At 41.4% G+C, this 27,853-nt stretch overlaps 1 protein-coding gene across 3 annotated transcripts in view; it reads left to right on the forward strand.

Annotated features, from left to right (window-relative positions):
* Positions 1–27,853, forward strand: part of NHSL1 (NHS like 1) — a 123,419-nt gene that overhangs the window by 19,316 nt on the left and 76,250 nt on the right. The window contains exon 2 of one of the 3 annotated variants that reach the window (XM_053664853.1): positions 14,152–14,199. The exons of the other annotated variants lie outside the window; for them this stretch is intronic. Within the exon in view, the coding sequence (XP_053520828.1) occupies positions 14,152–14,199 (48 nt within the window). The remainder of the gene's footprint in view (positions 1–14,151; positions 14,200–27,853) is intronic. 3 annotated transcript variants of the gene reach the window in all.

The raw sequence follows: 27,853 nt of genomic DNA on the forward strand, positions 1-27,853 counted from the left end.
TGGACTCACTGGTGTCAACATCATTAGATGGATGCTTCCAGAAAAAGTCTTTCTTCCTCCTTAGGAAAACTACTTTCCGTGTTTGCTGTGGCTAACTTGCCATGAGAGAGAATGGTACCGATGTTTGTGGGTTTGAAAATGGTGCCCCTTTAGACAGTTGTTTTTTTTTAAGATTTTATTTATTTATCTTTAGAGAGTAGGGAAGGGAGGGAGAAAGAGAGGGAGAGAAACATCAATATGTGGTTCCCTCTCAAACACCCCCCACTGGGGACCTGGCCCACAACCCTTTATTTCTTCTTTCTCTGTGCCCTGACTGGGAATTGAACCGGTGACCCTTTGGGTCACAGGCCGGCACTCAATCCACTGAGCCACACCAGCGAGGGCTAGAGTATTAATTGTTTTAATAATGCATTTATTGAGAAATAATTGACACGTAACATTATATTAGTTTCAGAAAAACAGCATAATAATTCAATATTTGTATATATTGTGATAGACTATTAATATTTATAGAAATTATGATTTGTAAACATTCCATCATAAGTTTAACTATTAATTGTCAGTAACTATAATCTAATAATGAGTTTCAGTATCGTTTTATGTAGGAAAAACTAGTATCTATTTAATTGTAAGTAATATGTTAGAAATTTTTATGACTTTCCATAGGAGTCATTATGCTATTGGATAGATATCTCATCCAGGTTTTATGCATATTCTTTTAACTATTTGCCTTTGGATGAAATATTAAAGTGATAATAATTCTGGTTCATGCTGAGAATGTTGTCATCTGTTATGTTCCAGGCACCCTGCAGGGCATTGAATGAGCAAGTCCCTTCTTTGCAGAACTCCCACTGTAGGCAGGCAGACAGAATTGTGACAGTGATCGTTGCATCTATAAAGTGCCATGGTGACATAGGGCAAGGAAAGAACGATTCTGTGGGGGGGGGGGAGCAAGGTCAAAGGAGGCTTAAGAGAAGTAAGAAAAACAAAAACAACAAAAGACCGGCCTATGGGGCGGAGGCTGCATTCCTGACAAGGAAATAAGAGCCTCATCAAGGACAGTGGAGGTATGAGACCATATGGAAGGAATATGGCACAGAGCCTCCTGGTGGGGCCACTTAACAGGGGATGTGGCCAGAAAATGTTGGGAAAGGAGCTGAGTCCAAATCCAGAAAGGCCTTTATTGCTCGATGGGGATTTGGGGATTTATTCTGACCTTGTGTTTTTACATAAGTTGGAAACATGATTTTTTTTTTCTTAAGGGAGAGAATGTAGCAATTGGAGGGTTTTTTTTTGGAAAAGCTATAGAATGTATGAAGATAGATTAAGAGGTCAGTCAGCCTTGGGAAGAAAAAAATTAACAACTACAAATGTATAAAGGAGTATTGTGGCTGACAGGAGCCTCTCAGCCACAGGCACTACCTCCTGAAGCTACATCAGGGCGGGCTGAATGGAGCAAGGCTGCAGACCTGCCTGTGGGAGCAGCGCTGGAGCCCAGAGGACAGCAGTGAAGTCAAGGCCCAGCTGTGGGAGCTGGAAGAGTCTGGGAGATGATCTAAGCTGAGGTAGCCTTGGACAGTCATCGTTATATTCCCTGAGAACTGGAGCCAGGGTGGCTCAAAGGCTCTTTAAAAAGAAAAATCAACTCATTTAGGCAGTGGGAGAACGAGGGTGCTGTGGATGAGATTAGGGGCGATTTTGTGATAAGGGGCCACACTAGGGTTGCTTTCTTGGATGTGATGTCAAGAAGTCCAGACTTGGCTGTAAAGGGAAAAACTAAAATGGAAGGCTCAGGCGAGCATATTCCAAAGTGGCCAGTTAGGGCAGAGCTCCCCTGATTCTGGGAGGAAATACAGTGATATGAATGAGGCTGCCTGGAGCCAGGAGCCAGTGAAGAATCGCAGTGAAATATTTGCCAGTTGCTTGGGAGCTCCACAGTTGGCTTGTGTGCAGCACAAAATAAACTGTCCTTTTAACAAGCCAGGACTCAGACATTTACAACTGAAGTAACTGTGAAGAGGATGAAGGCAGCCCTTGGGCTCAGAGTGCAGAAAAATCAATCAGGATACAGGGGCAAATGATGACAGGAGGGAGAGGTGTCTAGAACAAAGGCCTGGATTCCAGATTTTCCTGTGATGAACTAATGCTGTCTACTCGGTGGCCAGAGGGGGGCACTAGAACCAGGACCGGTTGGTTTTAAAGCAGCCAGGGAGAACGTGTAATTAGCCGATGTGAAGTTATAGTGCTGAACTTTATTTCTTCTTTTTCTGTAGTAATAAAAATATAAATAGGAAAACCCAGACAGTCACGCTCTTTCCTGAGAAATTCAGAATATTGTTGAAAACAGGTTTTCTATAACAGTTTAGAAAACTGAAGTATTCCAAAACTTGGGTAAGGTGTTCAGATGGTGTCAGGCATGAAAGTCACAGGTGCAATTCAGCCCTGGCCACCACCAAGGTGGCTTCTTTTCTGGGGAACTGGCTTAACTTGGTCCTTCTAGTCCTAAAAGTATCGGGAGGGTGGGGGTTTGGCACCGTCAGTCTCCTGCAGTCAGTACAGGGAAAATGGAAAGTGGTGATTGGGAATATGCCTTCAGTCTCCTCTGACTTTGCAAGGAGGCCGTGCCTGGTGGAATACTTTCCTCCTTAATGTGAAACATATTCTTGCCTGATATGGAGAAGGGTCTTTCCATCTTTGCCTTACTTTGGTGGTAAGAATCAGGATGTGTGCAGAGAAACTATAGTTTTCGTATTTTCTTTGTGTAGTTTTCTTTTGTGGTTTGCCAGGAACAAAGTAGACTTTTGAGCTCCCTAGACTCACTAATTCTATGCATTATGCAAATTAATTCCTAATTTACCCACATTCCCACAATTTTATTGAACCCCCCCCCCCCCCCCAAATTTCTCAGTACGTAAGTCTCACACAGCACTGGGGTGGTTTGGAGGACTTAGTGTCTAAAAACTTCTGGCTAGTTGTGTGGCTACCACTCCCTCTGGCTGAGATAATAAGTTCAGTTTTCACATGGTGCTGGGTGTTGTAATCCTACAAGGGAGAAAGTGGTTGCTGCTCTAAGGTCATGGTTGGCAAAGACAGGACCTTGGTCCTGTCCATGGGGGTGTGTGTTCTGGGAGCGTTCATCATCCTGGGCGTGCTCCCAGGCTTCCTAGGTTTTTTTTGTTGTTTTTCAAACTCAGTAGCAATGATCAATGGTGGCAGATAATAATAATTTTAATGGATAATTTTTTTCTAGTTTGAAAAAATTTATTATAGTGTGCCTTTTTCAGGGTTTATTTCTTCACACTTGTTTGATAGTACAAATGAGGGATTTTAAAAAATGATAATCTTATATTTGATATTAGTAAAAACCTATTCTATTTCTAATTGCCTGAGTTTAATGCTGTGAACCTTTCAGATGGTGATACCTATATAGTTTCACTAACTTACTAGAAGATGATATGTGTTTTTTTTTAATGAGTGTTCTGGGAAGATTTTTTTTCCCATTGAAAATTTAGCCAGAGTAAGTATAGCAGTAGGGAAAATACAGGTTTTAAGCCTGATTTGAAGTTGGTTTAAAAAGAAAAAAATCATGCTCCCTTTCCTATAATTGTTACCTTGCTAAATGTATTAGTTTCCTTGGGCTGCTGTAACAAATTCCCACAACTGGGGCAGCTTAAACAACAACACATTACTCTCCCACAGTTCAGGAGGCCGGAAGTCTGAATCAAGGTGTCGGCAGGGCTATGCTCGCTCCCAAGGCCCTGGGGGAGAACCCTTCCTGGCCTCTCGCTGCTTCCCATGGACCCAGGGGTTCCTCACTTTGCAGCCACAGAACTGCATGTAGTCTTCGTGTCCATCTCCACACGGCCTTCTCTCTCTGTGTCCTTTTCTGTCTTGTGTAAGGACATCTCATTTTCCTGACCACTCCCCTGATCCAGGGCCACCTCACTTTGATCTGCCTTAAGTGCATCTGCAAAGACCCTGTTGCCGAATAAGGTCACATCCTGAGGTTTGGGGTAGACATGGATTTGGGGGGAACTATACAACCTATTATATTAAATTACAGATGTTCCCCTAGTTAGGAAGAGCAGCTTAATTAGGTGGTAACAGGCAAAAAGCTATTGTTGATCATAATTAATTTTGTGCTTTCTATTATATGTTATTACATTGTATATTCACCCACCTACCTCTTGCACTAAGCTGTGAGAAGGCAAGGATTGTCTTTTTTCCTGATATAATAATGCACCTAACAAAATGGTTATATATATCATTAATATGTACATCTATATGTGTCAAAGCAAAAAGTTAATGGAGTCAGCTGGAGGGAAAGAGTCTGAGAGTTCATTTAGCCCCCATACTCAGTTCCCACATTTACAGGTCGTGAGGCCAGCTACGTAATTCTACGGATACAGCTGCAGTCACTTTCTCTTCACTTCCCAGCTCGGTGTTCTCTCCAGCATCTAAAGTTGTCTCTACATGAAAAGGTTCAACTGTGAGTAAACAGAGAGAAGCATACAACCACCAAACCTTGCGTACTAACCTGTGTTCAGAAATCTTAACTTTCCAAGTTGAAGTTTCTCTCTGTGTGTACAATTTCAAAAGTTATACTTAATGCATAAGAATACTTTCAGGAATACCTTTGCAGTTCATAACATTGCATGGAAGACCACCCAAGACAGGAATGCACAAGGTATGACTCCAGCCGTCCGCGGAAGGGTCACGTGGGGAGATGGAAAAGGCTGAGTTCATCTTTGGTCTTGATGCAGCCACTCGCTGGTTGGGCAAATTGTCTCATCTCTGAACCAGTCTACCAAATGAGATGAGCTATAAGTTTCCTTCCAGTTCTTTTCTAAGAGTTAGTATCACTTATATTCATTCCACACATAAGGTGTTTTGTTGGTTTTTTTTTTCATCTCAGTGACCTGCTGGCTAGAGGTCTCTGGTATTTCTTTGTGATCACAGCAAGTAGGACAATGATTTTCTCGTGATAAGAAATGTACAGAGCACTGCTGGGGAAACTGGGAGATGAGGAGCAGACACCAGCGAGGGTCTGCTGCACTGTATGTTGAAATCCAAACACAGAGAAAGAACATCCATACTATGTGGCAAGGGCTGCAGCCAGCCCCCCAGGACACAGACAGACAGATAGATGGGTTCTGTGAGTCAGTTTCCTGCATCCTGTGGAGTCAAAAGGAAGATCTGCTCACAGCAAGGGGCCCTGGGAACAATGGCCACTTCCTGTGACCAGGAGACTCCAGAGGCCCAGGGCTGTGGGGCCATTCGCTGTCCGACTGCACTTCCGAGCAGGGTGCTCCTGTGGCCACAATTGGAGACTCTTTCTCTTCAAATCTGCAAAAAATTTTCTTTTTTTGCTTTTTAACCTTGTTAAAGAGTTTATAAGTAAAGTAGCCCTTAACTTGCCAGAGTGAATTTAGCTTTCCAGGGGAGGAGGAGAAATGTCATGATCTGCTTGTGGCTGCAGTAGAGTGAGAAATTCACGCGCTCTAGTGCCAACTGAAGGATGTGTATTTTTGTTCCCTCATCTGAAAACTGGCAGGGCCATAGAAGTAAGGTTAACATGCTTCACATTTTTATCCTAATGCTCAAGTTCAGTAACAGTAGTAATAATAGTAACGATTGTCAACGCTTACTCTGTGTCCGCATTGCTATGAGCACTTCGCACACATTCACCCACTTATGGAGCCCCAGACAGCTGTGCGCAGAGTTTAGTCTCTTGATGTTTAGTGCTAGTTATGTGCCAGTATGAGAGTTGTCCCATAACCAAGGAAAAAAGTTACAATGTGAGTAGCAAAGGAATAATGAAGTCAAAGAATAGTCATAATTAATAGCAAACAGTTCAACTGAATCCAGTGATTTTGTGGGTGTGGGTGTGGGTGTGAGTGTTGTTGATCACATGAGCTGTTCCATCTGCTGCAGTGGAAAATGCTGATAGCTAGACAGACAAATGGACTTGCCCTTGCACTGTTCTCCACAGGACTCTGTGAACAGTGACGGCTCACCCCTGCGCCCCTCACTTTCCAAGCTGATCCTGGCTGATCCTGTGGTGTGAAACACCCCGTGAGAGATAGGGAGGTGTCAGCAGCTCAGCCCCGAAAGCTGGGATTGGGCAGTGGCTTCCTGTAATCGCAGGCCTGGCCGGCTGCCCCGCTCTCTGGCAGTGCGCGCCGGGGAGGTGGGCTGGGAGACAGCTGTGCCTAGCACTACGGGCTGCGTCGGCGGCAGAGCACCAGCCCCTCCATGGGCCTGCTTCAGCATGTTCTGTCTGAAAGGTGAGGGGGCTTTGGGTCCGCTTGGGTGGTGAAGTTCTAGTGACAAAAAATGGCCATTTTGCATCAGAGTCTAAATCACATGGCTAGTTCTATTAAAATCAAAGTTTGAGGGAGTTTTGTCAAGTATGAAAGTGAAAAAGTCATTGTTCTTTTTTTGTTGCAAACAGGAAGAAAGACCTCCTGCTGGGGAGATGGAATTTTCTTTTTGATGGAAAGGATAGTTCTCCCTTTGGATGTGTTCCCTCTGTGTTTTGTCATAGGCAAAAGTAGTTAAAAGTTTAGAGTTAAAGGGAACTTAATAAAAGTAGGAATAGTGTGCAGCGGTAGTGTGAGTCCTGTTAGAGAAGTTATTGTGTGATGGGTTGCTCATGGGAAGGACCAGGAGGAACCGTTCTCTTGCTATAAGCTTTAATGTGTGAACTGAGGGATGAAATCAGTTTTGCTATGGACACAGTTCCTGTTCTAGGTGTGTATGGGTTATAGTACTTCTCAAGTACTCGAAGGTGGTGAATATATGAATACACGTAGTAATTTCCACGTGGAGTCTTTTTTCGTTTTAGGCAGTTATTTTTTCTTCAACTCGGTTTTTCTTCCAACTTTTGTCATAATGTAATTAATTTAGGCATTTGAGAGTGTGTTTGTGAGATTGCTGGAATGAGGGAGTTAAAATGAATTTCCTTGGAACTGAAATAGATTATTTTGTTCATTTCTTTCAGTGTATGTCATTCTGCTGATGTGAAATTCTTGACAGCTTTTCAATTTTGGGGAAAAAAGTGGTCCTGGCTTGCTTTGTTGATTGCTTCTTTGTCCTCAGTCTGTTCATGAGGACTAGACAGAGTCTCTGGTCTTAACCTTTGCAGTGTCAGCCCTGGTTTGACACCTTAGACTCCGCCTAAGACTTGAATAGCGTGCTGAACTCCACATATTTGTTTATACAGTTGGCTCAGCTCTGATGAAATGAGAGGGCAAGAACAAAAAAGAACATCCCATCTTTTCCTCCCTAAGAATTCAATTAATTTCTACTGAAGAGATCATCTAGGATGTAGTGGATTCTAAGGAACACATGAGGCTGAAATGACTTGAATATTTCCAAAAATTAATTTTAGATGAAATGAGTGGTGAGCTCTCATGTTGCTGTTTCTTAAAAAAGTTGTTGCCTCACAGAAGAAGGTAGCTCGATGAGCCAAGGTCCAGTGCTGTTGGATGGGGTGCGTGCTAACCTAGTGCGGTCTCCACAGTGTGGTGCAAATCACTGTGATCTAAGGATAGCTGGAGGTTTAGGGTTTTTAATTGAATGCAGGTGTGGAGTAGTTGCAGGGTATGACTTTTGCAGCTTCAACATATTTGTCTCCACCCATTCCCATAACAGCAATTTCACTTTATTAAAGAGTCTATCAATTTCATGGACTCTTAGTTTCCGTGGTAACTTAGGACATTTCAGAAAGTCAAGTGAATGGCATGTGATGACAACTGAGCGCTTTTATGCTGAAGTGTGTGTTTTAATCGGGGATCCACAATCCCTTTTAAAGCCCACTTCTGATCTCCCAGCGGCCAGGACAAACAGTTGACATTTTGCTCTTTTCCTGTGATTTATAGCCTCTTGATTTACAGTAGTGATTTTTAGGTTGCCCTTTGTGCTGCCTATGAGGCAAGCCCCACGATAAGTAACGGCGAATGAGGTACAGCAAGGGCTGTACGGCTCCTTGTGTCCTTACCGTGTTTGCGCTCCGCTCCCCTCTGGGAGGTGTTTTGAGGCTTTACTACCTGGCCTGTTTTCTGTGGCCGGCTGGGGTTCTAGGAGCTCTGGGGTCTGTGCTTGGGATTTGCACGGACTTTAAAGGAAACATGGTTGCCCTACCTTTGGCTTGAATCATGTTCCTGTTATTTCTTTTAACTGTTCAAAGAACACACTCCAGGAAGCCTCCCACATGGACGCAGGGTTTTCTTTTCTCCGTGTAGGCAATTTTTTCTGAAGCAATGTCTCCGCAGCTTTTGGTTGGTTTGGTGCTAGAAAAAGAAATGCCTTCTTGTAAGAGAGATGTCATCTTTGTCATTCTTGTCAGTAGTAGCTCATATAGTTACCGTCACTCTCTACTGTGGTCATGGAAGTGGCCCAGAGACGCCCACTCCACCCAAGTTCATTTCGTTTGAGCAGCGTCCGCGCTCCGGTCTCTGGGAAGATGTTCTCTCAAGTCCTGCCAAGGCCCCTGTGGTCAACAGAGCCACGGTGTGTTCCTTCACTGCGTACTCAGTATTCCAACATGGTCTGGGAAGTGGGTTCCTGGCTCATCAAATAATATGTTTAACGGCAAACTGCCAAGCCTATATCGCATACCATTCATGGATTACGTTGTTCAAAAGATGAGAATGAAATGTTTTTGCCACTAAAGCTGCATGGAACCTATTTAAGTTTCTTTGAGACAATTCAGAATGTGAATTTCTTAATTGCAGTATATCAGTTCGTCGCCATAAATACTAATTATCTTTGTAGTTCATGTCCAACTAAAGACTTTTCTTCTTTTCGTTTCTAATCCAGCACAGACAGATATATTGTAAGACATAAAATTATGTGCTGTGGGGTATCACCACAGTGTCAAACAGCTATAAAAATTCTGAAACATTTAACCTCATTTGCATTAGTAATCTTGTAGACTAGTAAGCAAAGCATTGGCCCGCTGGCACTGGTGAACAGATAAACCTGTATTAGTTTCCCAGAGCTGCTGTAACAAATTGCCACAAAGTGAGTAGCTTAACACAGTAATTTCTTCTTTCATAGTTCTAGAGGCTGAAGTCCAAAATCACGGTGTTGGACAGGTCGTGCTCCCTCTGAGGTCTTTAGAGGAGAAGCTGTCCTTGCTCTTCCAGTTTTTGTGGCCTCAGATGTTTCTTGGCTTGTGGCAACATCTCTGGCTTTGTCTTTACATGGCTTTCTTCCCTGCGTGTCTCTCCGTTGGGTGTCATTGGTTTGCTTATAAGGACAGCATTGGATTTAGGGCCCACCCTAATCTAGTGTATGATCTCATGTTAAGTGATTACATCTGCAAAGACTGTATTTCCAAATAAAGTCACATTCTGGGGTTCCTGGTGGACATGGATTTGGAGGGAACACTTTGCCTCACTGGAATGGGTCATATGTAAACTCACTGACTGAAGTAGTAGAATAGCAGGTGTATTTAATGGGCAGCTGTAAGACTGACTATTCACATAGCCGCTTTGATGATGCATTTGAAACTTATGGCAATACAAGTGTAAGCCAAGTTTATATGTGTAGGTACAGGGTTGAAAATACACTCACTATGGTCAGTCATGCAAAAATAGAAAATGTTGGCTTACCCCCTCCCACCACCAATTTTTTATATTGATTTGAGAAAGAGAGAGAGTCATCAATTTGTTGTTCCACCCATTTATGCGTTCATTGGTTGATTCTTGCATGTGCTCTGACTGGGGACAAACCTGCAATTGTAGCATATCAGAACGATGCTCTAACCAACTGAGCTATCCAGGCAGGGGGAAATTGTTGCCTTTTTATTTCCTATAAACAATCCAGTTTCCCTCATGAACTCTTATCCTGCTGAGAAGGGGAAAACAAAAACAAAATTGAATTCAGTTCACTGCGGTCAACTCAGTGTGAGCCAAAAATTTAAACAGTTGCATTAGATAGCTCAGTCTACTGGATGACTCAGTCTTTCAGAATTCTCCTGTGATCCTTCTCTTCAAAGTAGATTCTATTGCTCAGTTTTCCCCTTATTAATAAAACAGAAGTGACACATGCTAAATTACATCCTTTTGAGTCATTGCTTGATCATGACATAGTTAAAAAATTATAAAACAGAATACCTCTGTGTAGTTGAGTTTAAAATCATTGCTCTTACAAAAGGATTAATGAATAAATTCTTTTATGTTCTAAGAATAATTGTAGCATGTTTTATGATTATCATGGACCTTAAGTTTCTGAATTTAATATTGGATTTTACCTGGACAGCATTGACCCCTGAGATTTAAACCTGGCCTTGGTGTTGGGCTAGAGTCTTGCCCTTTCCCTCTTTGTGTGTTGTCCAAGATCTAGAAATGTAGTTTCATGGATTGGAAAAGTGATGAATTGTGTGGAGCGGGTGTAGCCCAGCTGCCTGCATGCTCAGCATGGTAGGGTCCTGTCTCCATCCTTTTCTGTTTCACAAGCTACAGAGTTAAAGGAAAGCCTTTAGGTTGTCTAATAATAGCAGAGTTATGTTTGAGATTACAGCCCAGAACTATCTCAGGCATGTGCTTCTGCTCCCAAGAGGGGAGTTCATACTAAAAAACTCAACTCTCCTTCCTCTTTGTGAACCCTGGAGCCCGTCACAGGCCTCTTTCCAGTTGTCTCGTGTATGTTGTGTATGTAAAAGAATTCCTTAGATTCTTTTCTTGGCAGCATTTGGAAAATAATGTCTGGAATCAGAAACAGATTTGTTATTTCTGTGCTGAAACAAGTGCATTTTTCAAGTTAGCTAGCAAGCAACCATTTGCTCTGGCAGGTTCCCCACCCCTTCTTAAATCCAGTAATAAACTGTCAAGTAAGCACTGAGCAAAATTTATGCTATTTTCGTCTTTGATCTGCACATCATTTGAAAAGACTTTAACAACTAAAATGCAAGTGACCCTGAAAATGTTGCATTTGTGTAAATCTGGACATTTTACTACTATACGTTTAGATTTTGAGTTTTACTTAAACTAGCAGCAGCCTTTAGAACTGCAGTCCTGCAAGACTTCCCTATTTCTTTCCCCTCCTTTCATTTAAAAATTGCATACAATTGTTAGTCAATAACTTACCGCTACCAAGGGGAATTCAGACTTGCTCAATCTGCAATTTAAAGTAGCACTTTTAATAAACACACTGGTGATATCATGCATTTTTCAAACTGGCAGGCAAAGCCCTTGAAATTTAATAAACCAAACAAAGCTAGCCCTTTATTTCCTTTGTCTTTCCCTTGAAAACTTTGTCATGCCTTCTAGTTCCCTTTCTTTCTTCCACCGCTAATCAAAAGCTTGCTTTTAAATATGTTGCAGTAAAAGCCAGATCACCTTGTTGAATAGATGATTTAATATACACTAGGAGATGCTATCCTTAAGGAACGAAAGAGCAGTTAGCAGAGCCCAGCTGCCTGAAGCGCACGGAGCTGGAGGTCTGCTTGTTTCTGGAGCATGCTCCATGCAAGGGTAGTGCCCTGGGTTATTTGGCGGGTCTGAATCAAATGAATTACCAAAGCACTGGCAAAAGGTTCAGTTAAATTCTTCATTTTCATATATCCTGTCCTATATTTTACCCATTTTTGCTTCCTTTGATTTGCTGATTTTCGTGTCTCCCTTTTTTAGTTTTTTTCTTTCCTTCTCCTTCCTACCCACTGGTTGCCCGTTGGGGGAGCTGTGTTATACCTAAACCGGATTGAACTCCCTCTAGTTACAAAGGTGTGATCAGTAGTCTGCACACGCGTCAGTAAACGTGGTGGTTAATAGGCAAAGGCAGATGGATCAGGGTGATCGAGGCAGCTCACCACTCAGGACGTCCTGTCACCACCGTCAACCAGGCACAAAGGTGTGCTCCGGTATGTATCTTTCTCTTTGAAATCTCAGAAGAAAATACTGCTGAAAACCACCCCAGGGGCTTGAAGCAATTAACTGTTTTTGCATGACTAAACAGCTTGGCAAGATTTTGTATAGGGACTCTGGGTAGGGAGACGAATAGTCTTAAATTAAAAAAAAAAAGTCAATTATTTTATAAAAGCATACATAGCGCTTGAGTTTGAAATCAGAAGATTTAATTTGACAGGCAATATAATGACAAACTATTTGGTCTGATGTTGACAGGATTCATCCTTCATCTGCTAATTACATGGCATTTATCAGGTTTTGTTAACTTAGATTGGGTTTAGAATTTTTATTGTTATTATCAAAATGTGGCTAATACTGAGAACCATTGAGACAGATAACCATGCTAACTTGAACTTGGGTTTAATTTGTTGGGGGGCTGGGTGCATCATAAGAGAAATGTGAGCACTCATAGCCATCCTCTCTTCTGAATGTTGTGTAACAAAAAGGTGTAAGTAGCATCAAGTGAGCTATAGGAACCATGGGTTGAAATGTGATTTAAGTGAATTTCTGTTTAAGTGGAGAATGTTTTTCAAAGGTCGTATTCTATATTATGTTTGTTCTTGAGAAATTTTGCAAGACAGCATCTGACAGCTAAGGAGAAAAGTCTCTCTTTCGAGGACCAGAAGAGGACATATGTGTTCTTTATTGTTTTATTTCACTGGGTGAAACTGTGCAAGGTTCGTTGTCACTGAAACTTTCAGAGGGAAGGTTGGGACAGATGCTTCCGCTCTCCCGAGGGAGCTGCTGTTCAGAGCAGGGATGAGGGGAGGGTGGACCATGCCGTCTGAGGGGTGTTCTTAGGACAGGGGGGCAGAGGGCTTTCAGGTTTCAGTTTAGGGCAGTTTCCTGGGAGAGGCTGGCAGGAGCCCAGGAGATTCCAGAGTTGCTGGAAGATCCTCAGGGGAAACTGATTCACACCAGAAGTTAAGAGGAGTGACTTTTCTGTTTTCAGACAGAAGAGGTTCCTTGGTGAATAAAAAAGGGGCCTCAGAAAAGGCTTTGAGATGAGATGAGGTGGCAAAAGAAAATGAAGCAGGTTGGCACACCTGGCCCCCCCCGGGTATTCCATCTGTCCTCCCTTAGCTGTCTCCTGCAGATTGGGGGTTTTGCTTTATCCATATCATTTCCTGGTTTTAAGAGGGCAAAGGGCGCTCTAGTCTTTTTTTCCTGGAAAAGTGTTGCTGTAAGAGAATACCCACGTTTATGCAAAGAAAAGGCCAATATTATCCTGAATTTATACGTCTAGACTCATGCAAAATTTGTTGATATTACCAAATACTTCGGAAGTTCATGAAATCTGACCAAAATGTTTTGGGCAAATTTTGCATGCAAGTATTAATTCGCCAGGTATTGGTGGACACCTACCATGTTCCAGGTCCGGTCCTGACCCTAGGGACACATCCCCGGGCTGCTGCCCCTGCCCTTCCCCTGGGGCCTGGGGCCCTTGTGCTCCCAGGACCTCCGCTGCTTTCCCGGCCACTTGTGTCCACTTCTGTGGGGTTCTCCTTCCCCAAGATCCAGTTTGAGAATAAAGCAAAGCCAAAGACTTTTTAAAGGTTTCTCTACTAATCATGACCCCCAACAACAAAAATAATTGACAGGTTAGTGAAGTGAAGAAGATTTAGTAAAATGCAACTCTGTCTGTTCATATAAACTTGAGTAAAGACTTCCTTAGGGGTGAGAAGAAAATCTACCTGATAAAATAACTGAGCATTTTATCAACTTTTGTAAGCTTCCTGGCATTTTCCTACAAGTATGTAGTCATGCTATGTAGTTCTTTATTAAATTGTATTTTTCAGTTACAGTTTACATTAATTATTTTTTGGTATTAGTTTCAGGAGCGCGGCATAGTGGTTAGACAAGCATCTACTTTACAAAGTGGTCCCTCTGATGTTTCCAGGGCCCGCCTGCCCCACACACAGTTATTACAATATTATTGACCATATTCCCTATGCTGTACTTTTCATCTCTGTGACTGTTGTGTTGCTACAAACCTGTACTTCTCAATCCCTTCCCCTTTGTCACCCGTTCCCCCTCCTCTCCCCTCTGGTACGCCTCAGTCTGTTCTCTGTGTCTGTGTAATACTAACTCAGTTTGACCTAGGTGCTTCGTAAAGTTACTAATTTGACTTACCTCAGGCTTGTGAAAGTAAAGATTAGTGTGGACCATAATTTGTAACTATGGTGTGACTATACAGTGAGAAAGGTAGATAGACTTCTTGTTTTTTTCACCGCAGCATATTTATCCCAGTTGGATGACCACACCCGGGTGAATGGAAGGTGCGGTAAGTCACGTAGACCTGCACGTGAGCATTGCAGCCACACAGACAGTTTGAAAGCCCTGGGAGCCAGTGAGAGAACCCTGACAGGTTCCGCCTGCTCCAGCGGAAGTGTTTGTTGCCACAGCAATTGCGGCAAAAACGGTCCTTTTTGGAAATGTTCCTGGCAGAACAAATGCTGGATAGAAATTTAAAACAAGATTTGGACTTCACACATGGTGCCTTTTATAAAATTGTTTTATTTTCACGAAATCTACCCCTATCTAGGAATGGATAAATGGGCAGTTTTATCCTTACAGATGTGGAAAAGTCCTTATTTTAAGTTGATTGCTGAGAAACTGGTACTGAGCTCTCCTTGAATCACTGGGCTCTTTTCTTCTCTGTCCTGTCTCAGCTACATTCCTTCTTCTGTCAGTAACTGGCAGCCCATTTGTCACTTCAGAGAGAACTGGCTGGTGAGTTGAGCTGTCCAACTGAATTGTAGGTAAATTACAATGGAAGCTTTTAAAAAAGTGGTACGCTCAGAAGATGATGTTGTATGTTCATCTCCAAAAATACAGAGTCTATAAATGCTGGAAGGACTTAAATGCAGATGAGTGATTTTTTTCATAGCTATAAGCATGATTTAAATATGAAACATTAGTTTGATATTTACCTTCACTTTTAGGCTTGGGTTTACAAGACTCTTTCTGTAGAGACTGCTTCTTTTTAGTCACCCACTTAGAACATCTAAAAAGCTTAAGCATCTGGTGCCTTTTTTGCTTCCCACAGGATATTAGTGTTGGTAAGGCAAATATTCTAACTCTTTATTTATATGCTTTTTGGCTCATGATAAATTTGGCCAAAAATGAGTTTTGCCTTAGTTGCCCCTCACCCCTCTCTTACCTTCATGAGATTGATGAATAGATCCATTGTTGGTGTTATCTGCAAAAGATAACGTATCTGCAAAATGGAGGGGAAAAGAGGAGCCCCCAAAATACATGAGATTCCCTGGACACCCGACATACCAAAGGGCTCTCCCAGACACCTGCTTTGGACTGTGTTTGACCAGCTTTTCTTTATTCCCCTTTCCCTCATTTCACCATGGGAAAGTGACCTTCATGCTCTGCAGGTGAGGAGCAGCTACCTGTCTCTGTCCCCGCTCTGTGTGAGGTCTACAGTTAGGGCAGACTGTGTGGATGGTCCTGGAGGGAGGTGAGAGAACAGGCTCCTCTCTGCCAAAGCAGCGCTTCCCTCACCAACGCTGAGAATTGTCGGTCTCATGCTAAGAAAATTCTCCTCGGTATCAAGAGTCCTTAGCTGAATCTAATTTTTGTGATGTACTGATAATTCTTGAATTTCTCTCTCCAACAGAGACCTTTCCCCTAAAGTTTAAATATAAATGTCCAGCTGCCTACTCCACATTTCCAACTGGATGTCTAACAGAGTTTATGAGCATTTCATAACTCCTTCGCCCCATGTCCTGTCTCACTGCGGTCTTCCTCATTCCAGGAGGTGGCAAACCCATCTTTCCAGTTGCTTGGACCAAAAATCTTGCAGTGATATGACTCATTTTCCTCTCACAACAACCCCTTTTCAATGTGTTAAAAAATTCTATCAACTCATTTTTTAAATCTTCCCCAGGATATGACTCCCTCTAACCACCGCCCCTGCCGCCTTCTTGCCTGGGTCTTACCTGCACTGCTCTCATAGTTTACTTGCATAGCGGCTTTCAGCCCAGCAGCCAGAGTGAACCTGTACAAACACAAGGGAGATCATGCCCCAATTTTGCTCAAAACTTTATTTTACTCAGAGTAATATCTCAAGTCTTGGCAATGTATCTTTTATTTGGGGGTGCCTTTCACAGGCCAAAGCTAAACCACAGAGGAGAAGGGATTGTTGTCTATGCCACAGAACTCAGAGCTTTGTCAAATCCTTGGGTCTGGCAGAAAGTAAAAGGCTTCCCTGTGAAACTCCAGTCCCACATGAGCCGTGTTCTCATTCAATGCGCATAGAAGGTATGGTCTTTAATGAGACTCCTCTATCTTTTGTGCCGTGGGAATGAAGACCGTCCTATCCTATGTCATTTTGCCATTAAAGGTAGCAATCTGCATACTTAACTAGCTACTGTGCTGTACCTTTAGTCTTTATTAAATAATTTTGATAAGAGAGTTTCTGTCGGAATTTTAGGAAATTGATTCCCATGGCTTTTATGATAGGGCAAAACAGTAGGGAGCCTATTCAAATTAGAAAGCTAACTTACATGTTTAATAAGCAGCTCAGTTTTTATTCTTATGCATACATAGATTTTGCTGAGCTTTGCTGTGTTATGAGGAATAGCAAACAGTTCTCCCCTGAAAAGTGCAGGATATTTTACTTTTTCATAGTACCCCAACGTTTTCTTTCATGGAATTAATCAAATGGATGGCAGGACCTGACCCCACCCTCACCCCTCAGTGAGTGGGACTCGAATGTTCTCCACGTACCTCCTGTTGTGTGTGGTAGTGATGAGTTCTAGATTCTAAGGTCCTTGAGGGCATGGCTCATTGATGCCACCAAGAAGGAATTCTTTAATATTTGTGGATTGAGGGACTGAAATGTAATATTTAGCCTAGTTCAGGTGAAAATGACTTTAGCTATCCGTCTCTGTGAAAATAAATAGACTTTTTTGAGGATAGCTTAAAATATAAAAGTAGTTTTTTACTTTCAATGGGAGTGAAAATATGCAGGCAGTAAGCAGAACAAGAGAGATTTTTAACTTTTGAAGTTCTATTTTCTATAACAACCAGATAGAAAAATGTAATGCAACAACTTCAATCCTTAATGCCTTGTGAGAGGGGGAGGTTGATCGAAAAGGAGAGGAAGGTGGATGTGCTTTCAGAACTCCAAACATTCAGAACAAGCTAATCTAGGCTTAGTGGTGACAGGAGGGACATGCACTTCTCAGGTACCTTCTTAGTCTCTGAAGTGGCAGGTCACCACCAGGGGGATGGCCAGGTACCCATTGGCTCCTCTCAGCACCTGGCTGGAGTAGTTTTATTTCTCTTGACTAAAGGACTGAGGATTTACTCACCCAGGAGAAACACACTCTTTATGCACTTTTTTCCCCTCTTGGGTTTTCAATTAAACACACACACACATACACACATACCCTCCAATGCATAGTCTGATGAATGGGCAATTGAGCACAGACAAAAATATAATAATAATAAAATTGATAAGATTATCTATAGAAATATGGGATTATTTTCTCCTAGCAAACCATTATTTAAACATGTGAGGGTTTTTTTTATTTTTTTAGAAATTTTATTCCATTTGATCCTCCCATCCCGGGTTCTAAAATTTCAGATCCAATGGATTATTTTCTAAGGTTCTCCTGTATTCATTTCATTCTATTTCCATTGCAACTCTTGTTCCCCATTTTCTCTTTAAATATGCTTTCAATGTGGTCACTATGTTCTTCTGTCCATAGTAGGCCCTAGGGAACAAACTGGTCATTATTCAGGACCTTATGTCAGAGTATGCCTGGAGGTGCTCTATTAATACCTGGTGAGTGATTGCATGCTTAGCAACACTAGGGACTTTATTCTGTCTCCTTTATCTCTCTGAACTGTTATAGTTATTAAAAGTTATAGGCACTTTGACCTATAGGTTGTCTTTTCAACTCAAAAAATGCAAATGATGGGCCCATCATTTAGTGCCCAGTTGAGTTCTTACTAAAATGCACATTCAGGGTGATGAGCCTGAAATCTTCATGACGTGGTTAACTGTGAGTGAAATTTCTGCATGAGAAGCAGAAAGGCCCTGCACCTAGGAATCAGAGAGAGTTTCCGCTCCTGGGTCTATCATTTACTAAGTTGGAGGAAGCCCCTGGACCACTCTGAGCCATTTCCCCATCTAATAAATATAAGAGACTGCCCTGCCTACTAGATGTCGTGATTTTTGTGGGAATCAATGAGGTAAGGTGCCCCGAATGTGGCAGGAAGCTGTCGATCCTCTCTGCTGCCGTCTCTCCCATTCTTTTACACTTCCTGTCAATTCCACCTCTTTAACAAGTTTAGCAACCTGTCTTTCCTCTCCATCCTCCAGGCCAGCACTGCCTTGATATGGGGACTAGTAGCATTTTATACTTTTATTGGCTCATCAGCCTCCTAACTCCCTGAATCTGGGCTAATTGCTCTCTAATCCCTTCTCCAAACTCTATCCAGAATGTGAGTAACCGACCTCATCGTGTTTCTTCCCAGGTTAACACTCTTCATTCCGCACCCTCAGCCCCCACCATCCCTTTACCTTTAGGATGGAGTTAACCCCTTTAACATAACACAGAGGAGCCCTTCTTGAAAGCATGCCTCCCTATCTTCCTCTTCATCCCCTGTTTTCACCAGCCTCTTCCCCATGTGCATTCACTGCTGTTTGCCCTTCTTTGCATGTGCCAGGACCCTCAGCTTAGACTGAATATTTGTTTCTCTTCTCTTCTACCAAACATTTAGATTTGACCAACATGACTCGATTCGGATGTTCCCTCCTTTTGGAAGCCCTCCATACCAATGGAGGGCTTCCAGATATTTAAAAGCTGGTGTCACACCCCTCCTCTGTGCCCCTCACAGGGCCACACAGCTGTCTGTTTTCTCTTGCACTAGGCACTAAGAACCTAGAAAGCAGGCAGTGTGTGTTCTTCCTTATGCTGCCACGAATCACATAAACGTTGGTTGAATTTTTCATTAATATTTGAAAAAATATGAGGACACATTCAGGTGTATCACTCAGCTTAGTTTTGGAGACAAAAGAAAAAGTATTCAGTGTTACCCTTCCCTTGCATAAAGTTTTAAAAACTGTTCACACCTGGAAATTCTTTGACTCATGCCAGCTATTATCACCAAGAAATTTCTAAATAGTTGAAATGCACAATGAATTTCAAGTAACATTATTTGCCTTGGAAAAAGTAACTATGCCAAGAAATCCTATGATAATTCAATTTTATCTGGGAAACTTTGGGATGCAGTGCCACAACATTCTATAGGAGTAAATGACGTGGATATTGTCAACCAAAGCCAGGTATTCAGGACGAGGGCTGTAGTATTTATTGCCTGGAATGGTGGTGCACACCAGAAAAAAACAATCCACTCAAGAAAAGCACAGGCAAACAATTCAATGATTATTTCATGATTATCAAGCCAAAATGGTCTTTTTGAGGAATTTTTATCATTTTGAGGAATAATGGTGTTTGCTGAACTGAGGAATCCAAATAGTGGAAAATAACGTCTCCATTCTACCAACTATGATAGTCAAAATTTTGGCTCCTGTGACTTTCAGCCCATCACCGCACCTGTCAATATGTTACACTATAGGGCTTTGCAGAGGTATGTACTTAAGGTTACTTCCCAGTGACTGTAATAACGGGATTAGCCTGGCTTACCCAGGTAGGTTTAATGTGATTACACAGGTCTTTAAGAGCTAAGCTTTCTCCTAGCAGATGGCAAAGGGGAAGTTGGAGAGATTCTAAGTGTGAGAAGGATTCATCACTGCCTCTTAAAGGTGGAGGGAGCCACTAGGAAACTAAGGAGGAACGGAGTTCTGTCAAAAATCTGAGTAATTGTGGAAGCAAATTTTGCCTCTGGATAAGAGCTCAGGCCAGCCAACACCTTGACTGAGGCCTGCAAGACCCTAAGCAGAGAACCCAGCCAAAGCTGCTGGCTGGCCTGGGGGCCCAATGAACTGTGAGGTGATAAATGGGCACTGTTTTAAGTTTCTTACTTCATGGTAATTTGTTACAGAAGCAGCAGAAAGCTATTGCACCAACACAACAAAATGAAAAAATGGAATTGGAATACAGGAATCTTTGGGTTTGGGAACCTTTTTCTTAGGAAGACTTAGTTTCCAGTACCTTAATATTGGATGCACTGTGTCTGACAAACACTCAGGTTGAGTGCCCTTTCCAGCAACTGTAAGAGGTCTTTATTTCTGGCAGGTCCATGATCTTTCCCTGACCTCTGGAACGTCATAGTTGACCTAAGGCATGCCTCTGAGTGTGTCTCAGACTTCTTGGGGCTCCAGTGGAAAAATCAACCAAGGGATCTTTCATTCTTATATGCTGACTTTGTTCAGGAAATATTAACAATAATAAATTGGAGAAATGAAGATCGTTTTTGGTAGTAGAATATCAAAGGCTCATTCTTGGTTTTTCCAAGTGTTGTGTAAAAGCAGGACATTTGAGGTGCTGACTTCTTTTTAGCACTGTTTTTCTAATGTTACCTTTGTGAGAGCCATTCTCTTTGTCAAAGGCCTCCTCAAACCGCAAATGCTTGAAATACACTAATCTTTTGTTAATGAAAGGAGGATTTGCTGTTGGTTTCATTTAAGAAGTACTGTACTCATTGTAGTTTTAAAGTAATTTATTTTAGTTGTGATGTACAGGACAAGGACTAAAGTCAGAGCTGTGCTTTGTCAATGTGGTGAATTTGGCCATATTAAATATTAAAACAGTTGACTTAGTATCAGTTGTGTCTGCATAAGGTGATTGATAATAGCAGAGTCAGAAATTAATGGAGTTGGTAACATACTTAATCACTTACCTTTGTGGAAATTGACTATTGCCGACATCTTTTTGGAGGACAAATCATGAATTACAACATTATTTTTTTCTCAACACACAAAGTAACAAGCTTATAGGTAACTTTTTGAGTGACTAGACAAAGAATGAAAATTAGACAGGCTACTGACTTGGTGCACCATCACCACTGCCATGAAAATTTAAAAACCTGATGCTTTTTTTTTTTTGGCTTGCTTTGGTTATTTTATATGTGTAATGAATTTGAGATATAATCTTTATTTTGGAAATGAGAGTTTTATTTGATCCACTGTACACTCATTTCATCATCCAGGTATTGTTTACATTTTCTTGCTTTTTTTTTTCATAGCCAATCTCTTTTCTTTGTTTCAGCATATTTATTTTCTCAGAAGAAACATTTACTTAGGATGAGCAAACCTACCATGGTGTTTGATGGCCAGGGTGGCTGCTGAATCTTCACTGTCCCTTCCTTTCTTCCTTCTAACACCTGGCACAATTGTTCATTCAGCTCTGCTTTGTTGGTTTTTTCCTGCTAAAAGATGTGTTCTCATCTCTTCCTTCTGAACAGAAACTGGCTCTTTATGTTTTACCACTTTACGTCTCTATTATTCCACTTCTCTGAGTATTAAGACTATTTTTCAAGTAATACAAGAAACAAAATCTTGATATTTTAAGCTTATCATGTAATCATCTGAAGTTATATTTACTTAAAAGCCTTAAATTATGCCAAATAACTTGTTTTTTCTTCATAATCTTATCATCTGCTTCTTACATATGCTCTTTACCAGTTGGTTCCCAGTAAATTACAAAATATGAATCGGAAAACGGTCCATGTACCTCAGAGGAGGGATAGAAGAGGAATAAATAAGAAGGGAGGTTTGGCTTCCAGTTCACAGCTCTTGTATGGGGCTTTCAAATCACTGATGACTTGGTCTGCTGACTGGTGCAACTCTGTGATATGGGGCAAGTCACTTACCTTCCCTGGGTCTCAGTTCTGTCATCTCTAATTACAAGATTTTCATGAACTTTCAGTGGGATAATGAGTGTAAATCTGGACTGGAACCTGGCTAGACCTGATAACTGTGAACTGCCAGGTTTCTCGCTGTCATTGGCATGTGTTAAATGCTCCTTAGGCTCTGTACCTCTGAAGGGCATTTGTCATAAGGCAGCATCCAAGAGGGTCTTCTCACTTTGGATTCCAGTTCCCTGAGTGGGGGGGAAGGGCTGTTGTGGGTGCCCACTCCGTCCACCCTTCCACGTGTGAGGAAGCACCCCGTGCCTGCCCACTGCTGGTCCTGCACTCCTCTGACCTGCCAGTTCTCCCCAAACAGTAAGTTCAGCTGCTGTTCATGTATGTAAGTGAGGGGATTTGTGTCCATGGTGTCACAAGCCTGATAAGCCTTATTACTCTTTTGTCACTTCAGATTAAGATTTAAAGAAAGGAAAGGAACTTCTATTTTGCCTTTTCTGTGGCAGTATCTCAGAGTGCTTTTTGTGTGCAAAATCAGAATAATCCTCTTAAGTTCTATATGGTCTTTGGGGTCCCCTAATTTTTTTTCTGCACACTTAATTTCAATTTCCAAAATACATGTTTACAAAAGAAATCGTTATCTGTACAAAATTCAGGGCAGCCTCACTGCACTGGCTTGGCCTCAGATGTCGGTGAGGATGAAGAGAAATGACATGATTTGTGGGCTGCTTATACAGCTGGCTTGGTTTGCCTTTATGTCTCGATACGGCAAAGCAAAGACAAGCCAATGTTACCCATGTGACAGGATGTGTTCCCTTTTTAAAGCATATCCAGGTGCAAAGAACAGGATAGATTCTGAAAATTTTTCAAATATGTACCAAGCATGACAGACTTTATGGGTTTTATTCAACTTAAGACCATGTGTCAGTTGATTTTAAACTTAATTAATTAGTATTGCAGCAAAAAAAAAAAAATAGAAGGAAATCATACAAAAGCAGACTCTTTGGAAAATAATAACACAGAGAAAGTTAAGTTTCAAAACTGATGGGATGTAGCCAAAACTGCATGAAGAGGAAAATTAGTAAACTTACGTATTTTTATTTTTAAGCAAGAAAAGAATAAAGATCAAGCTCTGACTCAAGAAAACTATAGTTAGAGGAACATAGTTATTGAGAAACATAATACACATAGGAAAAAGACGCCCTCACTGGAACGTGTTTCACACATTACAGGTGTCCTGGCTAACAGGGAGGGTGGGAAGGGCACACAGCAGAAGAAAGTCAGCTGGGGGCTGTGCACAGCCAAACAGGGTGTTTTATTATTGTGAACCCAGGAGAACATTTTAAATTTTATTTTTAATCTTGGAATCATTTTGGCCAACTATTTTTGGATCATGTCCCACAATATTCTCCGACACCAGTTGCCCTTAGAGCTCCCCTGCCTTCCCTCACCCAGCAGCCCAGCAAACCTCCATTTTTACTTATTTTTTGTGTTGTAGCAAAAGTATGGCTGTGGTCTTCTATCTTCTCAGTTTGGGTGCATTAAATATAAGTGACTAGGACTGAATTCTTGCTGTTTTGAAAGCCCAGCAGCATTCTTTTATCTCCGTCACATAATTCTGTACGCAAAACAGAACTTAGAGCTGGACGGGTGCGAGTCTGTCGTTACCAGTGGGAAAAGCAGAGCCCCAGAGACACTACGGTTGCGGTTGCGGGTCTCGCACGGCAAGGTGAGGACTAGCAATAGCAGGTGCGACTGGCGGCTCCTCTGCCTCCACTTTGGTTTGTAGCCTGCCCGGTTACCTACTGTGTGCACTGAGCCTTTCCAGACCCTTTCAATCCATTTTCTCTTTAGTTCTCAGTCCACGAAGTTTGACAAGCCTGACTCCTGTTATTCAGATGATTTTCCAAGACAACGACTAACTTTTTAGTGTATTTCTTATTATTGAAGAAATAAACTGTGTTTCTTGTTTTTGTGATAATTTTTTGATATATCCTTCAGTATTTTAAAATTCTGTTTTTACCTGAATGCCCATTCGCTGTAGGAGAAAACCTTTCAGTCATTCTGCTAGTCTTTTCTCTTTGGAAAACTGCTTGATGTATCTACTAAAGCTAAATCCACACAGGCCTTGAGAACCAGCAAGTTCCTCAGCTAGGAAGATACCCAATTGAAGGTATAAATCTGTGCACCAAATGGCGTGGATGAGACTATTTGTTCCTGCACTCTTCAGAAAGGCCTCAAATTAGGGAAAAAAATGAATGTACATTAAAAATGCAATGGGTGAGTAATTATATTACCATACGGCAATAGTAAACAAATACTGCTGCTACATACAACCACATAGACACCCTCACAAACATCATGTGGAGTGAAATAAGCCAAATGCAGCAGAGTGGGATTCCAGTCATAAAACTAAAAACCAGGCAAGACTAATGTCTGGTGGTTGTGTCGGGGTACGTGGGGGTTTCTGGGAGCCAGTAACCATCCGTATCTTGATCTGGCTACTGGTTATATGGGTGCTCGCATTTCACTGAACTGCACACTTATAATTTGTGCACTTTTCTGTACCCAATAAAAGGTGTACTTTTTGGGTACCAAAAATCCAGACTTAATCTTAGCTTTTAGTTCTCTTGCTTCCTATGAGTGTATATGAGGCTGAGCTCTCTGTCTGCTTCACTAGGTGCTCAGTCCCACCACAGCTGTTCCCAGAGGTCCTATGGAATGCTGGGTAGTTAGGAAGGAGCCTCCCACATCCTAGACAGGGTTTGAATTCACACTTTACCACTTGGAAGCTAATATAGCCTTTGAAAATTACTTAGATTCATCTTGATCCCATTTCCTCAATGGGAAAAATGGGTATAAGAACAGCTCAAACACCTCAGGGCTGTGATGTGAGTTAAATAAGATAGTGGACATGAAATGCTCAGTTCACAGTAAACACTATGACCGCTAGTTATTATTTTTATTTTATTTCCATAAAGATGGTTCTGTGCTTATAAAATGCAAAGCAGTCTTGCCATTTGGCACCAGGCTGGACCTACAGCATAGACACGATTTGGGCTTCCTGTTTTAAATCCTTAGAGAAGTCTTCATAGTCTCAGTTAGTTATCTCTTCCAGGACTTCCTAGTCATGACGACTCCATATCAGCAACAGTGAAGAATTCCCCTGTCTCAGTCCACTGTCTCCTATTCCTGGAGCTATTTGTTCTAGCCTTTTTTAAAATCTTGAACCGTTCTCATTAATCCATTGCCTCTCCTACCCCCCCCCCCTTGATTTTTTTTCCTTCATAAATATAAAAAAAATGCTGGGTGCTCTGCAGACTCTGTGGGCCTGTCTTTGGTGCGCCCAAATGAGTGATTCTTCTCAGGAATGTTCTGGAATCCGTATCTAGTCATTGTGCATTGGTGGGAAGATGATGATTGTGACAGTTGTACAGAGAGATTATGAAAGGGTGAAGATAGGGTGGGGGCTTTTTTTGATTAATGAAACTCATTAATTTAGGAAACAATTCCCAGCCTTTCTGCCTGAAGATTATTGTTATTCATTAACCCAGATTGTTGAATCTTGTTTTGTAATGTGAATCCAAAAAAAAGGCTTTTCAGTAACCTGTGCACTCAGAAACAAATTAAGAGGGCTTGAACCAAACATTTTTTTGAAAAAGGAAGTTATAATGACTTATTTCAGTTTTTGAAATTACTTTCTTGACCTCACATATCCTTCAGTGCCCACCCATTTTTCTGTTTATCTTTAGGGTAAAACGTGTTAGTCAAGCAGGTGGTCTCTGTCCCATCTCCCCGCCTGCCCTCCTCCTCTTCACTTTTTCATCTCTGAGTCGGGTTTCCCATCCTCCTGCCATCCTCCACCAAGTCGTGTGTTCTCCTCAGGGACAATAACAGCTTCTGTCTTCTCCTCCTTTAATTTACAAGCCTATTCCATGGAGTTGAACACTATTCCCCACCCCCAGATATTGGGTTGGCCATAAAGTCATATAAAAAGAGATACATTTTTCATTTTCACCATTCACCTTATTGATTTGGATATTTTGAGTATGCCAGCTATCTCCTGCATGGTATAATGTTGATGGCTCTCAATTAATGTCTTGATTTGATTGCTATCAATTTCAACTGGTCTGCCTGACCATGGAGCATTGTCCAGCAAGAACTCTCCAGCATGAAACTTCGCAACCTCTTTTGACACATTCGATCAGTCACAGCATCTTCTCTGTACACTGCACAGATCTTATTTTTGTGTTTCAGTTGTGGTTTTACCTTTCATGAAATAATAAAGCATAATATGCTGAAAATGTTACATATTTTCTTACATCTTCAATATTAAAATGGCTACACAAAAATTCACCAATTTTGATGTTTTTTTTTAAATGCACACTGATAATGACAGCTGTGACAATACAGTCTAACAAAATTGTTCTGAATGAAGTTAATGATAACTAAGCACCGCTTGAGCCTTAGTTGTCTTTTCAGAAAAACTAAATCAACTTTCTGGCCAACTCAGTGTTTCCTCAGCAATGTTTCCTCAGTTGCTCTTTGTCTTCCTAACCCAGAGCCTTAAGCTTTATTCCTCTATTCTCTTCTCTACCTGCCTTCTTTCTCTAAATGCTCTCATGCAGTGGCTTTGAACTTTCAATATGCTTATTTCCAAGTTGTATTTAATCTCCAGCTCTGGCCCCTCCTTTGAGCTGCAGACTCACCTGCAACCACCCTTGTACAATTTTCTTTTGCACACCCAACAGATGGCCCCCATGTAACAAGTCCTGGTTTTTTCCCCTCCAACCACTCCTCCTCCAGGGTTTCCCACCTCAATAGATGGCGTCACCAGCATCCATCCAGGCACCCGATGGAAAAAAAACTAGAGTTATCTCTGATTCCTCCCTTTCTTTTCATCTCACATTTAATCTTCTGTTCTGTCTCCAAAATATATCCAAAATCTTCCTATTTCTCTTTTTCCACACTAGTTCAAGCACCCATCACTTCAAGTGCAAGTGCACTACCGTGCAAGTTCATGATAATAGCTTCCTACTTCCTGTCTGCTCATACACAGTCTGGTCTTTACACAGTGTTCAGAGAGATCTGGTTGAAGCTCATGTATTTATTTCAAGAAGTTGAACTCAAGGTGGAAATGGCCAACTCTTCACTCAGGCTGTGTCATAGACAGAGGTAGCTCTGACATGGATCTTTTTTAAGGATAGACCATCTCAGTAGTATAAATTTGAAGCACAGAATTGCAAACCAGCACTCTCTGAATCCTGAAATGGAGGGCATAGGAAGTAGGCCAGTGGAAGTATCCAGATCTCTTACCCAACTTTGCTGCCAGGGGCCCCTAACTGTATGTGGAGGCGTCTCCTTTCTGATGCACAAGGAAAAACTAGCACCAGATTACAGCCTAGAGACACTGTGCTTGTTTTCAAAGACTGCTTAAGAAGTTTTCTCCTGTACCCCTGCTGATCTTCTGATAGGGTTTATTTATCATGGACAATAGGAAAGAATCTTGTATAAATGTCATATTTACCTTGTAAAATTAAATTATTTACGTATAGAGATGGCAGCAAATTACTTTCTTTACCCAAAAGGATAGCTCTCTGTTTTTTTAACTGGCTAGGAACATTAATATTCATGCTTTTATTACGATATCTGGATGTTTATGAAGAAATAAATATTTTTAAGTAATGAGATACATAGAAATTCCATTTGATTGCATTTGTTTCTTGATAAAGCTTTTTAAAGGCCTTTGCTTTATCAAAGAAAAATTAGCAGAATAGAATTTTTGAAGGTTCAGTTTTTATTGAACTATTACTACAAATTATACTTTGAAGAGATACTCTGAGCATAATATATTCATAGTAAAGCATTCTTTTCCTGCCTTATTCAGAGAAGGCTTGTTTGTGCAGTTGTGCTGAGAAAAATTGTATTTTCTCAATAGATGCTTACCTGTGGGATGTTTCATTCCTCAGTGGCATTTTGGAATGTTTAAGTATTAGAGTTACTATGGCATTGCCTAGATTATTCACTGTCTTCTTCATGAGAACATATTATATAATAGAGAATTAAGGTCAGACATAAACTCTTCTAGTTTTTTTTTCCCCAATTCTAGTTACATAAAATAATTGGAAAAGTAAACTTACCGA

Source organism: Artibeus jamaicensis, unplaced genomic scaffold (assembly GCF_021234435.1).
Source record: "Artibeus jamaicensis isolate MK-2021 breed Jamaican fruit bat unplaced genomic scaffold, CSHL_Jam_final contig_387, whole genome shotgun sequence".
Classification (NCBI taxonomy): domain Eukaryota; kingdom Metazoa; phylum Chordata; class Mammalia; order Chiroptera; family Phyllostomidae; genus Artibeus; species Artibeus jamaicensis.